The sequence below is a fragment of the Carassius auratus genome, unplaced genomic scaffold (assembly GCF_003368295.1).
Source record: "Carassius auratus strain Wakin unplaced genomic scaffold, ASM336829v1 scaf_tig00041830, whole genome shotgun sequence".
NCBI lineage: Eukaryota > Metazoa > Chordata > Actinopteri > Cypriniformes > Cyprinidae > Carassius > Carassius auratus.
The window spans coordinates 112,561-137,333 of NW_020526681.1; the positions used below are offsets into that span (position 1 = coordinate 112,561).

General features: G+C 35.4%; 1 protein-coding gene across 1 annotated transcript in view; it reads right to left on the bottom strand.

Moving 5' to 3' along the window:
• Positions 1-24,420, bottom strand: part of LOC113085552 (zinc finger matrin-type protein 4-like) — a 43,041-nt gene extending 18,621 nt beyond the window's left edge. The window contains exons 1-3 of the mRNA XM_026255194.1: positions 24,266-24,420; positions 14,738-14,962; positions 6,482-6,578 (exon numbers count right to left, since the gene is read on the bottom strand). Of these exons, the coding sequence (XP_026110979.1) occupies positions 6,482-6,578; positions 14,738-14,962; positions 24,266-24,374 (431 nt within the window). The 5' untranslated portion in view covers positions 24,375-24,420. The remainder of the gene's footprint in view (positions 1-6,481; positions 6,579-14,737; positions 14,963-24,265) is intronic.
• Between the last annotated feature and the right edge of the window lie 353 nt (positions 24,421-24,773).

Below are 24,773 nucleotides of genomic sequence, written 5' to 3' on the forward strand. Positions count from 1 at the left end.
TTTTATTTATATGCAAGCATTATGATTTTATATATAATATATATGTTATGTATTATTTATACTTAAGCTAAAAGACTAATATGGTAAAATGCTAATACAATTATAATTTTTGAAGTAAAAAGATTAAATTATAACATTGGGGTAATATGCCCAACCCCCCAATTGTATAATGAATATAATTAGTGGGGTTATTATTCAATATTTCCATTAAGGGTGGACGATATACTAGTAGACATGATTAACCAGTAGAAATTTGTCAACCAGTGAAGATTTTGGACTATTGTTCTTAAGTGAAAGCAAACAGCAGCGAAAGAAAACTTGTAACTGTATATTGGATCCGAGCAGCTCTTAAAGTGACAGCAGTCTAATATTCCTATCGTTAATGTTAATCAATCAACAAAAGAAGAGAAAATCTCTCACTGCTCTTAACTAAATCACTTTTGTCATTTTAATAAGAAGAAATATATATATATTTAATTTATAAAGTAAAAAATAGCAGTATTTTTATACATTTGATTACTTTATATAATGTACTGTATGCAGTATTTCTTTATTTTTTTCTACGTTTTTCTTTTTCTTTTTGTCCGATTGCTTGCAATTAGTTTTTTATTCTTATTTTAATTGCTATCTATTTACCTGTCTTTAGTGAGCTTTTATTTATTATTTATTATTATTTTAGGCTATTACTAGTTCTTTTGTGATATTGACACTGGTGAATTGAATTACGAAATATCTATTAAAAATGTTAATATCATAAAGATCTTATTTAAAGCAAAGAGCTTTGTCCATCATCGGTTGTTCAACTAAATTGTCAAAATAAAAATGGTGAGCATAATAGTTGATTTAATAATTTATGATAATGACACTAGTGTACTTCAGTGTATTCACTGTTATTTAAAGAATCATTTCTTTTCATTTGCATGAGGTTAAACTTTTTACAACTTTTTTTTTTTTGCATTGAAGGACACAGCCATATTGCATCCCTTCAGGACTTGCTGTCACTCACATTACTGGAAACTGCAAACTGCTGAAATCTCAACTATGTGTGAACGCCCCATCAGCTGTCCTACAGTGTCACCTTGAAACTAAACTCTGATATAAGCGAGAGGCTAAATGCTGCTCATGCAGAAGAGATGCTGATGGTTAAGTGTGCTGAACCGAAAATGCACCTAATGCGTGGCCATCTGATAGAGCTTGATTACTTCCATCGTGATGAAAACCAGGTAGATTGATGCAAAAATGCACATTTCACTCACCATTGGAGAATTTCACTATAATCAGAGTTCTGTAATTATGTACTCAATTTGATTTGAGAAAATAACAACATATGGATTTGAAACAACATGACAATAACTATAAGTTTTGGATTAACTTTTCCATGAATCTAACACCAACGATTTTGTGAAGTCTGCAGTAGTGACAGGTGAAAATGTAACTTCAGATTGAGAGCTCATTCCACATACGGGCTACAGCAGTGGGTGGCAGGGTGTGTGACAGCTCTTCCTCCGCCTCTTAAAGCAGGAAGTCTCTCAGACGTTCCCTTCCTGCTTTTCAGATAATTATAGCCATCAGAGTTTGGACTGTCATTGCTGGTCTTCAAAGGAACACTTGATTGTGTAATATGAGACTGAACAGTGGAGAATAAGAGGAAAAAGACAAGAAACATCCCTTAAGTCAGAGAGGACAGGCTGAGCATTTAATCTGTACATTGGTGTCCAATTCTACATTTTTCACCATTAATCAAGAGACAATAGTTAAGCTTTTGTCTGTAGTTCAGACGCTCAGATCTCCAACTAGCCTGTACAGCTGAATGGGAATTCATGATTCATTTATGACTTTTTTTAGACTGCTATCATTATCCTTCCTGGTCTTCAAAAATCAATTTCCCTCACATTAGCAGCAGTTCCTTCTGGCTGAATGTTCCTCTTATTTAATGGCGTGAGAAAAAAAAACACTTTACGACTCACAGTATATTGAACACTGATTCTATAAAATCTTTGTGTCTGCATTCAAAAAGTCGGGGTTTTTTTTTCTTTGGTGCAATAGAAGCACATTTTCTATCTCTTATTGCACACTTGACAAATTTACTATGAGATTTGGAAAATGATCTTAATAATTATGATAATGACTTCACAGATGAGCTTTAATTCCCTAAAGTTTAAGAGCTTAATTTGATAGAAATCATTGGATATGGATTTGTTCGTTTTTTATTTTATTACATATATATATATATGTAATAAAATAAAAAACGAACAAATCCATATCCAATGATTTCTATCAAATTAAGCTCTTGAGGTATATATATTTATTTATTTATTTATTTATTTATTTATTTATTTATTTAATTTTTTTTATTTATTTAATTTTTTTATTTATTTTATTTTTTTTTGTAGCCATCTGCACCATTGATTATTATTGCTTTTATCTGACGTTTGTTTTGTTTTGGAGGTTTGGGGGGTTTAAATTATATATTTTTAATTTAAGTTTTTATTGAACATGACTATTTTTAGATTTTACTTATAGGAGGGTTTCCACTTGTTTATTTTATGTAAAATTTAGTTAGTTTGTTATTTAGTTTTATTTGGTTTTTATGGGGCACAACTAGTTTTTGTTTTGTTGTGTAGTGTTTCTATTTGCTATTTCTTAAAACAGCTCAGGGCTTCAACCTTTATGGATCAATGCATTTTTATTTTGTTTTATATATTTAAATGTAAGTTGTAGTTACATTTATGGTGCACAACAAATTTTTTATTGTGTGTATATTTTTAAAAACAGAAATTCCTATATTTCAATTTTCCATTTGTTTTATCATCAGTATTTAATTTATTTATTTTTTGGAGTTTTTATTAATTTACTTATTTATTTACTCATATAAGCACCACAGCATACTGCAGTTTAAATGTGCCATTGCTGATCATTTTGCAGTAAATTGTAATACTGTAACTCTGAACATTTATGATTCAGCAACTTTGACTGGTTCCAATCAGGTCTGGTGTCAGTCTCAGAATGCCCACAGAAAACAGTATACTATCTGATTTACCATAAAGACTGACACCAGACAGAAACAGTCATGCGTAATGCAGGTAAATCTCACAATTGTATTTAATAGTTTCTTTCTCATCCTGACTCAACCTCAATTTGTAGTTTTTAGGTTCAAAACAAAGATAAAATAGTAGTAAACACAGCTGGGGTTTCTATGAGCATCTGCTGTGCCTTTTGTATGTGATAATGGTTCATTACGATTCCAAATATGACCTTGAACATTTAAATAACTGTAATAAGTTAGTGAAGCTATCAAAAGAAAGAGTTCACCCAAAACTATGCACTTTACATAAAAAAAACATTACAACAACAGTCCAGACTGTAAATGCTAAATTTCTGTTCAACACTCTACAATATCTCCCAGCATGCTGGCAGTTTAAAATGAAATCAGGTGGTTTTTGCCTGCTGCCCTACATAATGAAACCAACCTGGCAGATATTACACCCCTTTTGCCCATCTGCTGAGCATCAGTATGAGCGGGACGGGCCCCTGGAGCTCCTCTGATGAGTGTGTGTGAGGGAGTGTTTCTCAGCATGAGAGAGAATTGCCCCCATAATGTTGTGTGTGTCTCAGTGTACTGTATATGTCATCATTCTGAAGGACAATGGATGCTATAATATAATAAAATGGACTGGATGCTACTCAGAATTTAAAGTAGCTAAAACTGCTGACAAACATAAATATATGCAATGCTTAACCACCAAAAGGATAATAGCACGGGATTTTTTGTTTTGTTTTCTTTTAAAGCATAAACCAGTTCAATTGTCCATACAAATGAAAAAAAAAAAAAAATTGGGCTTACAAATGCAACTTGAAAGAGAAATTTCATTTTTAAGATATATATTGTATTCACTGATAAATGCAGGTTGGCAAAGCATGTTAACGGCTGTGGACTGCAGCAGTTCATTTACAACAAAGAAAGTTAATGTGTATGTAGCAGGAAGCTGCTCGTGTTGTGCACAGATCAGAAACGCTGTCCTCCCACAACAGCATCCTGAGCACTGATGTTCTGCAGGAGGGTTACAAGACAAAAACTGTCCTTTTTTTGCTGTCTTAATGCAAAACAGACCCTTACATGAACTTTTCCTCTGCTTAATCAGAATACGCAGCGACCCGCTGCAGCGACAAGATAGGGAAACATCCTCCTTAATCAATACTCTTCCTGGCTGTCAGTGATTCCTAGTACGAGAGGATGTAGCTCTAATTACAATTAATGATTGTAAGATAGTAGTGATTTGGATTTCAGCTGGAGTCCTCCTGCCCAACCCTGACTCTGTTGGCATGTTAATCAATTGGTTTATTGTGAAGAGCAATTAGGGGTTGCTGGAAGCGGTTGTAATCGTCTCACAAAGCTTGCAGAAACGGGCCAGCTGCCTCGAAGTGAAGACGATAACCACAGGCTCTAAACCTTACAGTTCCTCGTATGAAGGTGGGTTCATTTCTGTCAACCGTGTATGTGATTGGACAAACAGCGGGAGCTCTGCTACCCCTTTTCCTCTCTCTTACTTCATTTTCTTGCTTTAAATCATTTTTATTTCATTATGAGGTTGGTAGGCATGTCCTGCTAGAGGCGGTTGGGTGTATTTGGAGGCAAACGGGGTTGCAGATCAACTAAACACCACTGCCGATGCACAGAGGACTCTGCCAGACGGAAACAAGAAGTGACTTTAATTGTTTCTAAGTGCTCACAGCTGGCAATGTTTACCCACCTCGGTCTGAATAGAAAACATCATGTTATACCAACCTGCTTAAATAACCACTGTAGTCTAGCATGAACCTTTCTGATGGTTCAGGCTAATCTAGATGTTTAGCCAAAATGTTTACCAGCAAAAATTAGCTTGTGAAGCATAATGATTTTTTTTTTTGCTGTTCCTTCACTTAATCAGAAAGAAAACGAGCTGGTTAAAAACATTTTGCTGGTCAAGTTAACAAATCCTACTTTATATATTTGATATGGAAATCAAATTTATACTGTAAATATTTGATATGCACATTTCTAAGACCTCTGATGAATCACAAGCTATCAGAACTTTTTGCCATATAAATATCAGCAACTGCACCAATTTTATTTTGCTCAGAATAAATTTAGGGGTTTGTTCATACACAAGTGGTAATATGAGCTCCATATTTTCCTATATCCTGCTATATGAGCCACAAAAGCCTGATGTATCAAATACACTCAAGCATAAAAAGTCTGGTTTGATAACTACATTTAATCTCATGAATCAATTATATTTTTTATAATTTATCTACAAACATTTTTTTTTTATTTTAAAGCTACAGTGAAACTTCTCCAAAACCTCTCCTTGTGTGAGAAAAATCAACATATGGTACAACCTGAGGGTGAGTTGTTTTTTAAATTAACTGTCCCTTTAAGAATGCTAATGGGAATGAAGCATCCCATGGTTCTTAGTAGGAAGCTGTGCTTTGAGTTCAAAGAAAGAACGAAACTGATGTTTTAAAATTGCAGCCTTAAGTCAGAGTGTTTTAATCACAGATATCCCACCGGCCAACAGCAAACATAAAGGTATCCTGCAGGATTTGTCTGTGCGTTGTGGAAAGTTATGGCAGTATTTCATTGATTTCTATTGAACTCAACAGGAGGCAGGAGACCTGAGCAGACTATGATAACTGAGGTGACCACTGATTTTCCCTTTGAGGACAGAAGCAGTAGATGTCCGGTTATGTATAAGAAATATCACGATAAACCAATCTTAGAGAAGACATGAGGGATTAAAAGAGATTTAAAGAGAAGGCTGAACGTTTTTAATGACTGTATCGATATAGACCTGTTGTGAAACAGGAAGTATGGGTTTGTCCTAGGCTAATAACCTTAAGTTTAGAGTAAAGTTTGGTAAAAGCAGAACTGGATTATTTTCTTATGATTTTGTAATTGTAAGCTATAGTTAGAGGTTGACATTTTTATTCCAGGAACCATTTTGTTTATTTTTATTCACTCTCTTTTTTCCATTTAAATGTGTATATATGAATAAATAAATAAATAAATATATGCACGTTTTTAATATAACAGTAATATTGTTGTAATATTGTTTTGTATTTTATTTTAAAATATTTAAAATATGTATTTATTCTCGTCACAGCAATGCAGAATTTTCAGCAGTGTCTCATGATCTTTCAGAAAACATATATTTCATATTATATAATTGTCATCTGTTTGGAAACACATCTCTTTTTATATACTACATTTTAACAATGTCATAAACTCCAGTCGGATTTGTCAAGAAACAGATGTGTGGAATCAAAAGTAAAAAAAAAATAATTTGACCAGTTTTTTTTTTTTATGTTTTTTTCTCTGTTTTTATTTCTGTTATTGTACTTATATTAACCATTAATGTTAACTCCATTAACCTCCTTGACTATCAAGAGAGCAGTTTCTTGGAAAGACTTGAAAGAGGGGAGTATCATTCAGGACACTCACTTGTTTTGGTGTTTGGAGCCCTGGAGATGTGCGTGATACTGCTCGATGGAGTTCAGCACTACGTTACAAACACTGCACGAGTAACTCCGGCGCAGTCCTGAAACACAAAGCAAAAAAATGAAAAAACAAACAAACTTGAAAGCAGAAAAGAAACAAGTCCCCACTGAAATGCTCTTAAAATTGTTTGTCCCATTTTTCGTTTTCTTTTGAGCATTATTGATTGCTTTTTGTTTTTGAGATTGCCTTGGCTGACAAAGAGCAGAGAAATCTATATTTAATCCCTGTTGTTTTGCTTCTCTCGACATGACGAGGGTTTTGTTTGAAGACTCCATTCTGTGTGTGTTAGAAAAAAATGCACCCGCTCATAATACGACATCTCATTCTACAATCTTCATGGAATGGTCACCCTGAGGGGCCTCCTGACCGCTTATATCCAAATTTTAGCTGTTTGTCCTGATGGCCTTTGGATTCGGGGGGTTATGCTTCATGATGGTCTTTTACAGTGAAGGGGCGCCAAGTGCATCAGTTTGGGAGAGAGCGCAGCAGATGTGAGCTAATTAAAGGCTTTGCAGGTGGTACCACCAATAACGAACAGCATTGGACCAAAAATAGATGGGTGTGAAGAATGGGAGAGAGATGTAGAACTAAAATGCATAGAGGCTCGTTCATCACATGTGAAGAGACCATGTGTGCTCTTTCTGGGCAATATTTCTCTCAGACATCTGCAGAGTTATTTTTGATGACAGTGTTGTCTGTTCCTCGATCTGTTCAAAAAAAGGATTTTCACAACCTTTACATTGTCTCACTGTCACACTCACACCATCAGGAACAGTTCTCAGGTTAGGAAAGACGATTATATAAAGGAATGCATATTAAATTATTATACTAATCAGTATTGCTATCAGACGATTAATCGGATCCAAAATAAACGTTTTTGTTTACATTATACATGTTTGTGTATTTTGTATATTTATTATGTGTATATATAAATACACATACAGTATCTTGAAAATATTTACATTTATACATTTATATATTCAAATCCTTATATTTTATATTATATAGAAATATATATAATAATTAAACATAATGTTTTTCTTAAATATATGCATGCATGTGTTTGTATTTATATATAAATACATAATAAATATATACAGTATACACGCATATTATATCAATAATATCAATATCAATATTATATCAATTTTTTTTTGTATGTGATTATTCGCAATTAATTGTTTGACAGCTAATCAGACAAGTGAAATGCATTTTATGTATCAGAAGATTATACTTGTATAAATCCAAATTTTAATTCTGAATGAATGAGCTGCATTCAATGCTAAATGCATACTTGTTATGGCAAATTTTACTGTTTAGTAAATTGACAAGTTGCTACAGTGTGTTGCTTGGAAACCGTAAACAGCTTATAGTGAGGTTTTTCTCACACCACATGCAGAAGCAGCACATATTTCGACATATTGCTAGTGAAAGGACTGCAAAGCTGCATGAAAAGTTTCATGCTGAGTATATTTTGACTCAGGGAAAAAGTCATTGAAAAGTCATTGTATACAGATTTATCAACACAATGGATGATTGTTTTAAAAATGTCCATTGTTTGAAAAGACTTCTGTTAGACTTGAAGCTACACATGCAGAGACAGGCACATAAACACTTTCTATTCAGTAAATCTGACTAAACACAGACAATTGAAGTAGTTTGTTAAATTTTCACTATTGTTCAGAAGTTTGTGATTTATGAGATTTTTTTTATGTTTTTGAAATAAGTATTTTAGAATCAACAAGGCTGGATTTATTTGATAAAATACGCAGTAAAAACAATCATAATGCACAATGCACAATGCACAATTTTCTATGTATTATATTAGATTAGATTAGATTCAACTTTATTGTCAGTATGCAGAGTACAAGTACAGAGCTAATGATATGCAGTGAGCATCTAACCAGAAGTGCAAGAATATAGTGTTTTATATACATAAAAGTGCAGGGTAAGTAAAGCTATGATAAACAGAATGTACAGTGGAGTTGCTATATACAATATTGATCAGAGTATATACAGAATATAAATATGAATGCAATGTAGGGAATGTATGTACATTATGAACAGAGCAATGAAGGATTATATATACATTATGAATAGCAGGAACGTGAGAACAGTGGTAATAAATACAGTTGGATATATATATATATATATATATTACTGATCCCAAACAAATCAATGTACCTATTAACTAAACATTGGTATATTTTGATGATGTTAGGTTTTGTGTTACAGCGACTTTACCATGGTTAAAGGAGCTAGAACAGCCCTTAAACATGGTAAAAACACTGTGATGCTCATCCTTTCATGGCTTACATATGGTACTTTTAAAATTCACAAGACAACAATTTTCACCAATTTGCTTCCATCAAAAAATCAGCTGAATGGTAATTACAAAAGAAGACAAATCAAATGAAGACTTTTCCCTATTCTTTAGTCTTACCAGGTCTGAGCAAATTCTGAGAGAAATGCTGCACTTTGATACCTGCTTAATCTTTGATCGATTATGTCATTTAAAGTGGCTTTTTCAAGGGCATCAAGACATTATTCTTTTTTCTTTTTTTTTGCCGGTGTTGTCAGCATATTGATATGCGCCATATTAGTTTAAGGACAAACATGTATTTATGACTTCCAGTAGCCTTTAAGTGCTTTTATTTCAAATTGATTTTTGAACATCTATACTTCATCATCACTGAAATAGAAACACACGTACATTGTAGTGATTCATTCTGGATGCTTTCTGTGAGTTGAGAGTGATGTGATGCATGTTCACAGACAGCTTGTGCTGTCGGTACACCAAACATATGGTGACAGCAAGTATGTGTAATGAATCCAAAACACTATTCATAGTAAGCTATTAATATGAACAAGGATGTATGGTATGACAGAGGAATATTGCAATAAAATGTAACTGACGTTATAAAACACACTTTACATGCTGCTTAAATTAGTCTGAGAACTGTTTTTTTTTTCTGCTAAACTCTTGCTACTTTGCCATGTCTATTAATTAAGAATTAGTATTTAACTGAAAAGTATTCAGCTATCACAGTATATCAGTAGCTGAAGAACCAGTCTCTTTCAAAGATTAAAATTGTAAAACTTGGCCTTCAGACTTCATAAGTAGCTTTACTGAGTGTTTGCTTCTGTGTGATGGGATTTTCCTTCATGTAGGACCCCTGATGACCTCTTAGTGTGCTACTCATAAACCAGCCATAGAAGACACTGTGGTGGCTTTTAATCCCAGTTAATTAAACCGACAAGATGCCAAAAGAACCATAGAGAGATGTTACTCAGGGTAAGATGAATGTTTACTAGGAGGAGATTAAAGTTTGCTCCTAACTGCTGGCTTGTGGGAAAGAGGTCTCACTTATTTCCAACAATAGGCCATCAATCAGTTTCTCTTCTCTTGTCCAGGAAATTGCTACCGAATAGATGAGACACTCGTCAAATTCAACTCAATTATTAATCGTGCCCGATCAAACAGAAAGAAAGACTTGATTGCTAGTGCTATTTTACTCAGAATTTGAGTATTAAATTAGAACTCAGCCGAAAGTGCCTCTGTATCATTAAAAAAATAAGGAAACTTTGAAAAGTAGGTCAGAATATACATATACATATTATTTTGAAGATTGTGTGGAAAATGATTTTTGTTAGTTAAGATGAATTTTGCTCGTAAACTCTGTACTCTAAATCTTAAACCATTCCCTGATGACAAAACATTAGCTAGTTTATCTATGTATTATGATTAGTTCTGAGAAAAAGTATTTTTGTTTCTAGATGGCACTTTGTATGATACACTATATGTATTTATGTATTCATTTATGTCATTTATGTTTTTCTATTTATGTTAGCAAGCTGAGTTAGCTGAAAATATACACTTATATATTGTTCGGTGTACAATATATAATTGTTCAAATGTCCATAGTTGTGTGTGTGTGTGCGTTTTTGAAAGAAATTAATAATTATTCTTTTATTTTTTTAGCAAGAGTCTGTTAAATTGATCAAAAGTGGTAGTAAAGTAAATGCTGTTATTTCTAGTCATCCAAAAAAAAAATCCTCCAAATTTTCCACAAAAATATAAAATGTCAACATAATAAGAAATGTTTCTTGAGCAGCAAATGCAGCAAATTAGAATGACTTCTAAAGGATTATTTGAAACTGAAGACTAGAGTAATGGCTGTTAAAAAATTCAGCTCTGCCATCACATTTTTAAAATATTAAAACAAAACTCAAAACACCAAAATATGAGAAAAAAATGGTAGCATAAGCAAAGCCTCAGCCTTTGCATTTTACTGTAGCAAATCTAATGATATTCTAATGATCTAATCATGTACTACCAAAATTAATACATCAAGATAATTCCCAAGATGATTCCTCCAGCAATTATACACATTTTATGGAGGATTCATATCTATGTTAATCAAATCCTACATATCACAATCGAGACCATTTCCACTGGGTTAAGATAATGAATTCCTGTACTCAATTTTCTAATTCTTTCATTACTTTCAAGCACAGAGGTTCTCTTACAGTCACGCCAATAATAATCTAGTATGAATGTCAATTTTAATCCTGCCTGTCAAGGTGGATATGAATGGAGCAGGAAGGAGACGAATGCTTGTTCTTCACTTTTTACAGATTCTGTGAAGCACATAAACTACTCTTGCAATTTTAAACAGTGCAAATAGCTGCACTTTCAATATCCCCCTTCACGAAATGGCAGGAGGCTGTTCAGCGCCGAGCTGGTATTTACATCCTAAAGCTTGTCACTCTCCCTGCTTTTTTTGTTTAGGGGGAAATGAAAACCTGTTTGCAGCAGGAGAGGTCTGTGCTGCGCTCCAATTTTCTCAGCAACAAAATATAGCCTCAGTTGGAAGGCAATTACACTGAAGTGTTCTCCATGAAAATAGCCAAGAGTCTGGGCCGGGATCCGCTAGCAGTCACCTCTCAGATGAGCTCTACCAATGGCTTCCTGAACCTGATGAGAAGCTCGACTGGTAATGAATAGCTGCATCCCTCTGAAGAGCTACTGTATTCCTTTGCTTTTCTCCAATTTTTTCAGTCTTTTCCTTTTAAAAAAGGACATGTGTGTTTGTCTGTATGTTGCATGTACCCTTTGTTCATGTGAAGACTGCTAATGAGGATGATGAATGAGAGAGGACAGGCCAAAAGAAGTCTTGACAGGCAGAGCTCAGCACTCTAGACTCTGATACAAAGCTGGGCAGTGTTTTAAATAATGTCATCTTGATAAAAACCTATCCTCAGTTGGACCCCAAAGTGAGTCTGTCAATTCACTGTGACCTGTCAAGCTCCAAAATGGACCAGAAAACACCATAAAAGAACCAAAATAAGCCCTGCGTTTAACATGTGGGCCAAAGTATATTAATCATGATCACAAATTAAGAATTCATTCCTTAGTTGTATTAAATTGTTGCCTACTATTAACTATTCATTCCATCATTTTGGTTAATTCATGGCCACAAATTAAGAATTTGTTCCCACAACTTAATTCATTCACTCATTTTAGTAAATCATTGCCACATTGTTCTAATTCGTTGCCTCATTTTAAATTAAATAAAACAAGGGAACAAATTTGTACAACATGGCCAAGATTTACTAAAAATTATTTTATTCATTCTTAAATGTGAAATTATTATTTATTTTAGGTTTGAAATGACATATTTTGACAGGAAATTATAGAATTTAATATAGAACTCTAATAAGAAGAAATCCTGCTACTCTATCATACACATTTTTGTGATCTCAGTTGTGTTTATTTATTCCCCTATTTATTTAAAATAATTATTGGAATACTGTATATGCACTATATGAAATTAGGTTTCCAAACTCATATTTTTAATGAAACCTGGGAGGTTTCTGTATCTCGATTGAAAGTCCATGTAACCGAAACCATTTAGATCCAAAATGTTTCTAAATGCACCATACAATGAATCCACATGAATAGAGTGGTTTAATGTATGCCTAGTGAAGAGAGACAATTGCTTTATATGATGAACAGAAAACATGTACCTTGATAAAATCATCAGATTTTGCCCAAAGCAGAAAACAGTCAGAAATTATGACTGCATTTTCATCCAGCATTACAAACAGCTATCGTTTGGGGTCCAAGGGGGATAAGGTTTTGTGGGGATTTGGCAGGACCGCATAATAAGCTGAACTAACAGCACCTTTCCATAGATGTGATGTTTGGAACACCTTGATGAAAGGCTTTTGTAATCATTTCTGTTGATATTTCAATAGAAGTGACATTTACAGAGAAAAGCTCCTGACAAGGGCACCCTGCTGTGTCACGGCTGGGGAAAATGATTATTTCTTATACAGAATGCATTCATTTTTGTTGTCTCTAGTCTTGACAAAGACCAAAACAACTGCAGATTCTACAGGATTTTACTTGAAAGGAAAACACTGTGCTTCTCCACACAAGATATGTAAAGCGCAACCGGTTTGTCCCCAAAGACCTTTTAAATGCATGACATTATGATAGACTCACAGGATTGTGAACAGCGGTTAAAAATAAAACATGCCTTCTTGGCTTGCTCATCCTCTGCATTGTGATTTGTCTGTTTCTATCTCTGGTAATGCAGAATCTCAGTTACCTGCTGAGCCTTGGCACATTTTCACATGCTGTTTTCAGACAATACTGTTCACTATGACTGATTTCCCTTGAGACCGAAGCTCAGATTACCCTTGGACTGATCAGTTTGCAGGTATTTAAGAGAACATCGGCCAGTCTTTCAACCCTCACACATCAGTTATCTCTGTCTCCTTCTTAATACCTTTGGCATAGTTTTTGCGCACATAATGTCTAAAATGTTTCCCATAATAGATTCATATAAGTAGTCAATGTGCCTTCCGCACTATATTCAACGTCTTCTGTTGCTGTACAATAGCTGAAGCTCTTAGGTCTTATTTAGACTTGATGTCACATGATTGTGATATGGAAGCACTGAAAAACTGTTTAATACAAAGTTATCATATGATTTTTTTTTGGGAGACTTGGAATATAGTGCACAAATTGTGTGGACTATTTTAATGAGACTTTTATGATGCTTTTATGGATGTATGCAAAATAAATCACCATCCACATTTCTTACTTTATGGGAAACAGAAGTATTTAAAGTAACAGTTCAGCCGAAAATGTAAATTCTCTCAATATTTACTCATGTTTGTTCCAAACATATAACACAAAAGAAGATTTTAAAAGTTAGTGGGGTCCAAACAGCATTGTGTCTACAGTATATACGTTCAGTTGAGATGCCAATCATCTTGATCAGCCAATCAACATTTTATGGAAGAAAACATTTTTATTTTATATTCCACAGAAAAAAAGAAAGTAATACAGGTTTGGAACAATATGAGGATGAGTAAATTAAATTTTTTGATTGAACATTCCCTTTACAATCCCTTATTGTGTTTTTGATTGAATTAAAATAGGATACTCTATCTTCTGTTAGGTTTAGAGCTCTAAAAGTTATAGACATATTACTTTTGTCAAAGTGTTTAAAAAACTTTCTGATTTCTACAACTAATTGGAATGGTTATGCAGTTTTGTTAAGTATAGCCATTGAATCCATCTTAAACATCTACTGAACAAAAGATGCCTGAATCGGACTGACTTGTTCATTTCAGTAGCAGGTGAATCAAAATCAAAGCATTTTGAGTCTTAGTTCCTAAAGACAAGTGACAAGGCTTTTGCTAATTTGCCGTGGGGAGAGTAAGTCTCACGGCTTACGTATCTAGTTTTTGAGATGTATCCGAAGGCAATACTCAACTCGACCTTGTTCAAACCCTTGAGCAAGCATTGCGATGTGACTAATGGTTTATTTGTACTGGCTTATGGGATCTGTCAGGATACCTGGATCACACACTGTATGACTAACATGTCTAGTGATTACGGCAATGTGAAGTATGAATTTGAAGAGCACAAAGTCACTGACAGGATTCAACAGTGGGGAGCAGAAGTAGGGGGGCTATTTCACTAAAAATTGTGGCTGTATGCAGGTAACATGAGAGCTACAAAAATGCATTGACACTGAATTCCTTGTAGCTCTTTTGCCTGTTTCAGGGCAACAACAGGCTGTTAAAGCTAAATGTATATATAAATATATGTATAAATGTTAAAGCCAAAAATAAAAAAAACGTGTATCCTTATTTTAGCTTTATTTAGTGTAGACTGACCTGTGCTTTCATTGGCATCCAGACTGCCAGCCAGCTGCTCCAGAAGTCGCGCCCGTGCTGCATTTCTCTTGTGTTTCTTGCCTTCGTAATGTTGCTGTGCCATCAATGGGTTGTTAAACCAAGCGCCACACAAGCAGCAGTACTTGCCTGCCTCGCCGTGATTGGCTAGCGGCTGCCATGAAGGAGGGGGCGGGTCTGTGTTCTGAGGGGTGGGCGGGGCTGACTCTGCACACAACAGAATATACATTCACCATCTATAAATATCCATCAATATAGATAACCTCATGAGCCTATTCAATATCAAAACAAACAGAGGGATTCAGTTGAGTGCAGCTGAAACTGTCCTGCTGGCAAACACTCTGATGGCTCCAAGCCAAATCTACTGAAGAGTTATGCAGGTCAAGAGAAGGTCAGCACATGTGGAGATGAAAATATTCCCCTGAGTTAGGTTACCCTCCTCCATCTTAGGAGGAAAAAGCAAGCAAATGGATTGATCTTCCAGGTGACACTCTCGAAGACACCCTGGGACTTGTTACCATGGTTACCAACCCCAAATAGCCACAGGCCACAACACTGCCGCAGGTTAGAATGAGCTAAACACACTGTGATTGTTTACAGGACTTTTAAATTCAATAGATACCGAAGAAAGCTGTAAAGTACATTCTTTTCTTTTTTGTCATTTATGGAATGGAATTGAATGTGCTTAATTGAGTTCACTGAATGGACAAGAGAAGTGTGAACATTTTGCTACATTTTTGTACCGTATTTATCCGTAAAAGGTGCAATTTAAAGGTACATATTTGCTTCGTTATAAAGTATACATATTATCACCCAAATTGTCCTACATTTTGAAAAGGTATCACTCCAGATATTAGAAAAGAAAATGCTATATTAGGCTGATGATATATGGGCCAAATTTTCAAGCAATGTTGCAGGGCAACTTTGGGCAATGTTGCTGTCAACGGGCAACAAAGTGAGACACAGATACAAATTTGTTACCCATTCTCAATGGCGAAGTTCCCAAGCAAAATTGCTCACAAGATTGCCATGTGTATCATCAGCCTTAGTCTTTCTCCCAAACTTAAGCATTTACAGAGAGCTTGCTTTCTCTTAAAGGGATAGTTCACCCCAAAAAATTACATTCTATCACCTTCCCCCATGTTGTTCCAAATCTTTATGACTTCCCTTCTTCTGTGGAACACTATAAGATATTTTTAAGAATGTTGGTAACCAAACAGTTTTGCTGACCATTGACTTCCATCGTATGAACACTGTGACATTTCTCAAAATACCTTCTGTGTTCCACAGGAGAAAGCCATACAAGTTTGGAATGACATGAGGGTGAGTAAATTACAGAATTTTCATTTTTGGGTAAACTATCCCTTTAACTCTCAGTGTAGTAAAACTAATACTCTGTTTAAATCAGTAGAGTAACACATTTTTAATAGCTAGGGGTTATAAGTACATATAACAGCAGTTTCAATTCTGAAATGTATCATAGCAACAAGTTTGGCAAAAAATAAATTAAAAAAATACTCTGAATCTACCCAGCATGCCAAAGTCACTCAACAAGACACCGCTGCCATCTGTTTGATCAAAATTTGGCAATATCCTTATTCTTTTAGAATATATACAGATCTTTTATGGTTGCATGGAAATTTACATTGTATGATGGTTGCCAAGAAGTTGATCATTTGAGTTAGTTGATTGGTCATACTTTAGCAACCAGTAACTACACCTCTCTGTTCTCACCACCCACGTCTCACTCACATGAGCAAAGATGATTCACATCACTGTGCATGGATCACTTAAAATCAGCTTTCAAGGCTCTGAAAAAAACCAGCATACACACATTAGAAATAGGTCAGAAGTTTTTTCTGTTGTTGTCTTTTTTATCTGTAATATTGAAAAAAAAAAGAAAGAAAGAAAATACAGAGGCCTTCTCAAACAGGATTTTTAGCTTGCTGACAGTGTGCTGAAGTGCCACTGAAGTTGCGTCTCTAAATTCAATCCTCTCTAAAGCACTTCCGCTGCACCCATCAAAGCACCGCTTTTGTAACAGATTCACATAATTCAACAATACATTTCTAGGCAATTATGAGTCTTTTTAGGAAGATGTGTCATGTGAAAAATAGTTAAACTTTTAAAAACATCTTGAGACCCTTGCGTTTTTTTTTTCATTCTATTGAGTTACTTTTAAAAGCAAGAATGCATGTTGTGTGAACATCCTTTTAGCCTCTGATCAGGGTCTGTTGGATGTTTTGAAACTGAGCTGAATATAAATCCATTTTGCACATCACAAACACACATATCTATGTATGTATTCCTGAGCACCGCATGATGTGCAGAGACAGATGTTATAGATAAACCCTAAAGCAAAGATGGAGTGACAAGATGAGCAGAAATGGGATGGGCAGGTAAAAAACTCTCTCAAGGGCAACTCCATGACATCCGCTTTGACTGTCAACACCGATCCTCGTCTTATGAGTTTTTTCCTCAGCGAACAGCACTCTGGGTTTTCACGAAGGTTACTTTTGACTCTAATCTCCGCTGAAACCCCCATTTCACCACTTTCTCTTTAAATCTGTGGAAAAGTCATTTCAAATTGCTCTGCTAAAGCCATCTACTATATGATCTCCATCTGAGATTCATTTAAGACAAAAATTTGACATAAAGCTGAGAGTGAACCACAATGATTGCATTCTCACACTCACCATTGAGCACTACATATAATATCTACTGTACATGAGCACCAGGAACATTAGTGGAATTAGTTTGGAGGGCTGTAACAAACACTACCCTTCTTGATTGAAATCATTTCCCATATGACAGGAAATGAAATTCAATAGTCATCGACAGGCTAAAGATAGAAACATATGCCTCCTATTTTTCCTGATGCCTGCAGTAGACATCTGTAATCTGGTTAAGATCATTTTAAAGTGAAGTGTAATCAAATATGGACAGAGAGATTGAAAACGTGTTAAGACAAATTTGTCTGACACTAAATACAGCAGCAGTTTAAGTCCAGGTTTAGTATTTATTACCACCCACATTGATGACTTTCCACACTGGCAAATATCCACCGACCAGACCTCAGATGATTGAAAGTGTCCATTATAAATCAGTTACCTTAAAAAAAGTGTAAAATCCAATTGAGAGGTAATTTGATGTTTGTTGATGCTGAAGGAAAGTATAATAGAAGTTGATATATACAGTACAGACCAAAAGTTTGGACACACCTTCTCATTATTCTTATTTTCATGACTATGAAAATTGTAGAGTCACACTGAAGGCATCAAGGGCTATTTTGACTGTCCTCCACAGTCACCGGACCTGAACCCAATCGAGATGGTTTAGGGGTGAGCTGGACCGCAGACAGAAGGCAAAAGGGCCAACAAGTGCTAAGCATCTCTCGGGGAACTCCTTCAAGACTGTTGGAAGACCATTTCAGGTGACTACCTCTTGAAGCTCATCAAGAGAATGCCAAGAGTGTGCAAAGCAGTAATCAAAGCAAAAGGTGGCTACTTTGAAGAACCTAGAATATGACATATTTTCAGTTGTTTCACACTTTTTTGTTATGTATATAATTCCATATATAATTCCACATGTGTTAATTCATAGTTTTGATGCCTTCAGTGTGAATCTACAATTTTCATAGTTATGAAAATAAAGAAAACTCTTTGAATGAGAAAGTGTGTCCAAACATATATATATATATATATATATATATATATATATATATATATATATATATATATATATATATATATATATACATACATTCATATACATACATTCATATACATACATGCATGCTACTGTTATAAAGAAAAATGATGAATATCATCAGTTGTGGCATTGCTTGCAAACAATAAGCAACATACACTTACGCCTTTTTTGCACTAGGTGGGTGGATGGTTAGTTAGGTAGGTTCATAGATGAATGGTTTGATATGGACAGATAGGTGGAATTACTTGCTCTATCTTTTATTAAACATTATTCATTTATAAGCTCAATATAATTTTCCAGTAAGTTTTGTACATTGACATTGACCCTGAGTCACACAAATTCACGCTGCTTCAGGCAGTTCTTGCACAACCTCATTCTCAGGCAGTTTTGTGCTTTAAACAAGAAAAGAGATACTAGACCATTCTGCAGTCTGATCTGACTGACTGTTTCTGCAGCATACATGCATGCTGTTTATCATTGTTCACGCTTCATCTCTCATACCTCCTGTGCATGAGCTTGTCCTCTTTATCACGTCAAACACAGGTTTTTTTTTCTCTACACTCAGAACTTTGTTGTTATTGGAAATCTAATTATATGATGATGTTGTTTCTCAGACTTTTAACTGCTATAAATCACATTATGTTCAGTCATCTGTAAACAACCACGGTTCTGAATTATTCATTGACAATGAGCAAAGATAAAACTATTTGTTAGGATTATGAATATCATCAGAGACATAAACATAAAGTTTTGATGTCAGGAGTTTATAACTGTGTTTTCCAGGCTGCACTTTATTAGTATTCCTTAGGCATTCTGCTTAATGCTCTGTTCTTAACACCAAACCCAAAGTGTTAAATTTATGCTACTTAATTCAGATGGTATCCATTTAAATGTTGTTTTCTTTACTATGTCAGCCTTTTGCATGCTTATGTGATTACGTGATTGCAATGTGGTAATGGTAACGTGGTAATGTTTATTGCATTTTTTGTAGTTGTCCATTAAGTTTTTAAATTGACAAAGTTCTAGATGGACAAAATTTATATACTACTTGTGCAATACATTTTTTTTTTTACAAACGAGCCAAATACAATATTATAAAGAAGAAAAAATAATAAAACTGAAATATATACACTACTTTTCAAAAGTTTGGGGTCAGTAAAATATTTATAAATATTAAGCAGTACAACTGTTTTCAACAGTGACTACGTTTACATGCAGCCAATAACCCGTTCAAAACCGGGATATTAGCAATAACCCGGTCGCGCACGGCCATGTAAACACCGGCAAAAACCCGGATATGCTCATATCCCGGTTTTTAAAAACCGGGATATTATACCTGGGGTACCCCTTTTCTAACCCGAATATTTGGTCTTGTAAACGCGTTTCGGCATATCCCCATCAAAATGTGTGTTCTGCGAATGTTCTATTCGCAAGGAATCTTGGCCTTTTGAGTCTTTGGATACAGGAAGAAGAATCAGAAATGACACATATTGCGTCTTACGTCCAGATGCTAACTGTGCGTCGCCGTTTAAATCGGGATATTGGCGAATGATTACAGATTCCATGCAGGAGTAACTCTCTCTGCTCACGCATGTAAACGGGTTATCCCGAATGTTTCAGAAACCCAAATAGTGACCTTAACCCGACCATAACCCGAATTTTAACAGCTTGTAAATGTAGTCATTGATGATTAAAAGGCATGTATCTTCAGCAGAAAATCAGCATATTAGGATGATTTCTGAAGGGTCATGTGACACTGAAAATATCAACTTTGCATCACATGAGTAAATTATATATATATATATATTAGGGGTGTAACGATACGCGTATTCGTATTGAACCGTTCGGTACGAGGCTTTCGGTTCGGTACGCGGTACGCATTATGTACCGAACGGTTCGTTGGACTAATTAATTATATTTGGAAAATAAAGAAAAAATTGTGAAATATAATGATATGCGTTCAACAAGGTAGCCCAATAACCCAAACGACGTAACAGGCAACGCCCCTGACACCCCCGAACAAGAAAAAAAAAACACCAGCTTATATGTTTATGTTAGGCTACTCAGGTCAGGCGTTCGCTCACTCAGTACGCGCTGAAGGCTCGTTGCAAAATGGCCAATGCGTTTAACAGACCACAAATAGAAGATCCTCCAATAACCAACAGGTCTGGTGTTTGGGTGCACTTTACCAATCGATCGGGGCATCCAAACAAGCACGGTAATCAAAACGGACTAGTAGCTACTGTACTGTGTCGGAATTTCCTGAGCAGTACGATTCAAGTAACAGGCCTGCACGTTATAGAAGAGCTGTTATAAATAGAACGTATGCACGGGCAGTTTTGAAAACTCCACCTACTTTGCTCTTGGCATAGTGCAGCGCAAATCGCGTTGTATCTGAAGGGCAACGCTGAGCCCAGGATCCAGCGCCGCGCGTATCGCGTCCTGTGTGAAAGACCCTTTAGTCATTTTGCAACGAGCCTTCAGCGTGTGCTGAGTGAGCGAGCGCCTATAGTGGAAAACGCATGTTTTAAGAACATTCTTAATGTAATTTAGCCCCGTTACTATATTCCTTCACGAGCCCATTTCAGCCAGACCGTAATTTCTGCTTTGTTCCAAAAAACATAAGCCCTATAGAGAACCAATTGAGTAAAAACACACTCAATATAAAGAGTTATAGAGTTCCATATGAAAAGTTACATCTTTGTATTTGTTCATAACTACTACAACAATATAACATTTTCATTTTTTTTTAATAAGGAGCTGTTTTTGTATTATACAGTATGCTGCTAAGAAAACACCATAGAAGATGGGTAAAGAATAGATCATTGTTCAATGTAAAAAAAAAACAAAAAACATACTTTGTTGCCAATTTGTTCTTTTTGCTGTATCTAAAACGTACCGAACCGTACCGAACCGAACCGTGACATCAGTGACTCGTACCGAACCGAACCGTGAATTTTGTGAACCGTTACACCCCTAATATATATATATATATATATATATATATATATATATATATATATATATATATATATATATATATATATATATATATATATATATATTTAATTCTTTTTTTATTTTGTTATACTTTTTAGTTCAAACAAGGCATCAGAATAAGATTCAGCAGTGACACATGAGATTCTAGATCATTCTGATCTCATATTCTGAACATCCTGTGACTGTCTGCTTAATGCTTGAGAAAGGCTTTCTTATCACATATTTGCACATTCAACAGACAGCTACTCAATATTCTAAAGTGCAGTCTTACTGTATGTTTCTAGATGTCTTATGACTGTGTATACCTGTAGTGTTGTACTACACTCAATGCAGCTTGTGTAGCTTCATTACCGCTGCACACACAGTGCATAAACAAAGCCTGCATGACAGAGCTGAACTTTAGCACTCTGGGTTTCAAGCATGAATCAGTCTCTTTATTATTACAGCTGTGATTCATAACTGTCTGAACACTAGGGCGGGGACAAGGCGTCGAGGTCATCGATGACGTCGACGCAAAAAATACGTCGACGCAAAATATGCGCATCGATTCGTCGACCTGTTTTTATTTCTCTAAAAAACTTTGCCAAACGTTTACCTTATGTGCGCTGAATATACGCGATGGCCGGATCAACATTCTGTCCAACGTTATATAACCAATCCAGGGGTTTTTCTGCATTGATCTTTTTTTTTGGCGGCTGTCAAAGCAGGCGCGTAGCCAGTAATGGGCCAGGGCGGCACTGGCCCGCCCACATTACTCACTGGCCCGCCCAGGCAAGTTTGATTAAAATACATTTTTAGTTTATTTTTATTATTCAAATGTATTTAAGAAAATATATTAATATAAACCTGATTTATTGTTGACTGGTGTGTGTGTGTGTTTAATTTGTGTTCCGAATAAAATGGAATTGTTGAAGCAAGTTGTATAAAGCGTCCCTCCTGAACCTAGGCCTAATTGGTTGCTATGGTTGCTAGGGCGACAGGAAGACTCTCTGAGCGGCGGGCTCTGGCGGCCTTTAGCCAATGTATTAACATCGCCATAATAATGGCTAAACAAGTTTCTTTAATGTTTTATTTAAATAAAAAAAAAAGAGTTGAGGAAGAAGACACGCCACTGCCTTCATCTGTCGAGTCCACCCAGCCCAGCTCTTCAGACTCATTAACCCACAAGAAGGCTAGTCAGGCGCCGGTGGCGGCCTCCGCGTGCTCCCTGGCGGCAGTGCCAGTGCTCTCTCCCGGTCAGCCTGACGCGGGTTTACCCGCCGATCTAACTGCAATAGATGAACCACCTTCACAACCCAATATGAAAGTATTTCTACATTGTTTAAATGAGTTGCTATTTTTTTTGGCACAAAAGTTTAATTTCCACCATTGCATTGTATATGGTTGATTTAACAGAAATTAGGGAGCGTGTTGTTATTTATTTCAAACCATGCTCTGCTGAGTTTTCATTATTTTAATTTACTTTTAGCCTATATTTTCGGGTGAACTGTCTGCACTGCTGAGTAACTTGAATGAAATAGACAGGTTATTGTCTATGCTGGTGGTTTGTCCAGCCTTTATTGAGCTCTGTTGGTTGAACATGATGATTAGACAGTGTTTTGTTATTGCCTTTGCCGAATATTGCAAAATAAAGGTGTAACTGTTTTTGCAGTTTTTCTATTCTTTTTTCCACTCTCTAAGGTTATTTAAGTCATATTTTTTCTAGGAAAAACTATAGGCCCACCCACTTTTTTAATGGCCCGCCCAAAATACAATTTCTGCCTACGCCACTGTGTCAAAGCCTTATTTGATCACTGTGCCTGACGGGGCGCGTACGAGGGAGAGCCCCAGCTGCGCGCGCGAATACTCACAAAGTCTTCAAACAACACGAGCGTTTCTTGCTCTCTCTCTCCCTTGTGCATATTAATCAAAATCATTAAACACGATATAAAAAGGGCGAAACACCAAAGTTTCACGCGCACTCACAGTCTTCAAACTACACGAGCGCTGTCTTGCTCTCTCTCTCTCTCTCTCTCTCTCTCTCTCTCTCCCTCGTGCATATCAACCAAAATCATTAGACACAATAGGAAAAGGGCAGAACGTCAAAGTTTCACGTGGAGCATTCGGAGATTTTTTTTTTCTCCATGACAAGCTGCTGGCTCCCACTGTTAATTTTTATTTATTTATTTTTTTGGAAAAGCACTCTCTGTATTAGCTTAAAGCCCTCAAGTTTACATTGGTTACTGTATTCTTTCAATTGCTCTAAACAAGTATTTTGGGTGACCTTTTTATTGAATGCTAGACTTCAAGTTGTTGTTATTTTCATCTGAAAAAAAGAACTTTTTTTCAGTAAGCTAGACCCTATGTGTTCAGTAAGCTTGTTTCAGTAAGCTATGTGTTTTCAAGGCTTCAAAGTTTTATTGAATGCTATCTCTATACAAGTGCAAAGTAATGCATTCTTAGTCAGTCTTTTATATTGTAATTTCAAGAGCAATAAACATATATTGCAATGTTAAGGAATTTATGTTTTTTTATTTCAGATATGTAAATCAACATGTATAAATTGTTAGAAGTCAATTAATGGGGAGATAATCGAAATCGAATCGGTCTGGAAAAATTAATCGTTAGATTAATCGATGCATCGAAAAAATTATCGCTAGATTAATCGTTTAAAAAATAATCGTTTGTCCCAGCCCTACTGAACACACTTCTGAGACTAATCCACTTCTACTGTTTATCTACTCTCAGTCCAAAAAAGAAAAGAAAAAAAGAAACAATCAATCAACAAAACAAGAATGCATTTAGTTAAGTGTTTCTTACCTGTGGGTGTAGGCAGACTTGGCGTCTCCCCCAGTACCAAGCGAACTCTCTTAGCGTGTGTTTTGCCCTGGTAGTGTGACTGAGCCACAATAGCAGATGTGAAGAACATGTTGCAGAGCGTACAGCATTTATTTCTGTCCACCTCATTCTCTGCACTGTCCTAAAAAAGATAGAAAAACAGGACATATAGTACATGTATAGTTTTCCTCCGAGGTGTAAAATACATTGACCTTTTTGATGCATTTATGAAACATACAATATTACACATGTATGTTACATTGAAAGGTTTTGGTAACTGATGGTTTATAGGGTAATGAATAATGAGTTTAATTTCAAAAAGTTCAATCTTATCTAGTCTCTTGCATAAATGATAAAAAAAAAATTGTGGTTAACTCCATTTAATAGGTACAGTCTTTGTGTGTGTATTGAACAAATGTTTTTTATTAAATGTGTGTATATTAAATAATTATTATATACATTTTGTAGGGTATCAGAGTGAATCAGACAA